Source organism: Penaeus monodon, chromosome 20 (genome assembly GCF_015228065.2).
Source record: "Penaeus monodon isolate SGIC_2016 chromosome 20, NSTDA_Pmon_1, whole genome shotgun sequence".
Lineage (NCBI taxonomy): Eukaryota > Metazoa > Arthropoda > Malacostraca > Decapoda > Penaeidae > Penaeus > Penaeus monodon.
In genome coordinates, this window is record NC_051405.1 from 21549730 (window position 1) to 21550371 (window position 642).

General features: G+C 43.1%; 1 protein-coding gene across 1 annotated transcript in view; it reads left to right on the forward strand.

Moving 5' to 3' along the window:
- Positions 1 to 459: 459 nt before the first annotated feature.
- Positions 460 to 642, forward strand: part of LOC119585945 (calcium-activated chloride channel regulator 1-like) — a gene marked incomplete in the record, with an annotated part of 13408 nt that continues 13225 nt past the window's right edge. The window contains 1 exon segment of the mRNA XM_037934660.1: positions 460 to 570. Within this exon segment, the coding sequence (XP_037790588.1) occupies positions 460 to 570 (111 nt within the window).

Sequence of the window (642 nt, forward strand, 5' to 3'; positions counted from 1 at the left end):
CCCACCCCGAAAGAGAGGAGAGTCGCGTCTGGCCTTCAGCGAGATAAAGCGACGCCTTTTGTCACGTTGTAGCGTTATCGGAGGACGAATTATCCTACTTACGGGCGAGCAGCATGGGCGCCGCGGTGACTGATGCGGCGATTAACACTCTGGTATTTGATTCCCGTTCAGGGCCGGGCAATAAAATGGAAATGGCTGGAGTTTAATCGCTTTCCGCACACACCCGCGTGTAGCTCTGGTATGGTAGAGGGGATTTTTTTCGCCCTTTTTTCTGATGGATAATTGGATTTTACTTGTCTGGGTTTTATTTTTTATTTTCTATTTTACAGGATAGACGAAATAGCTTTAAAAAGAAAAGAAATAGACAAACAGAGAAATAGAAAGATTATATAGCACAAATGCAAGTAAGGTGAAAGTTTTGAAAGGTTTTGAAGAATAGCGGTAACTTTGACTGACCCGATGTGTGGACGCAAACACTTAGAGCTCCCAGATGTACAAGGGCGTCCGTATAAGGGTGTTAAGTGTTGCGAGAAAAGCCCCTGGTTCGCTGAGCACCCTGTGATAGCGGAAGTTGGTGTTTTGAGAATATTTTTATTTCTTTTCTTTTTCGGCATTACTCTTATTTTTTTCTCTTTTGTGATA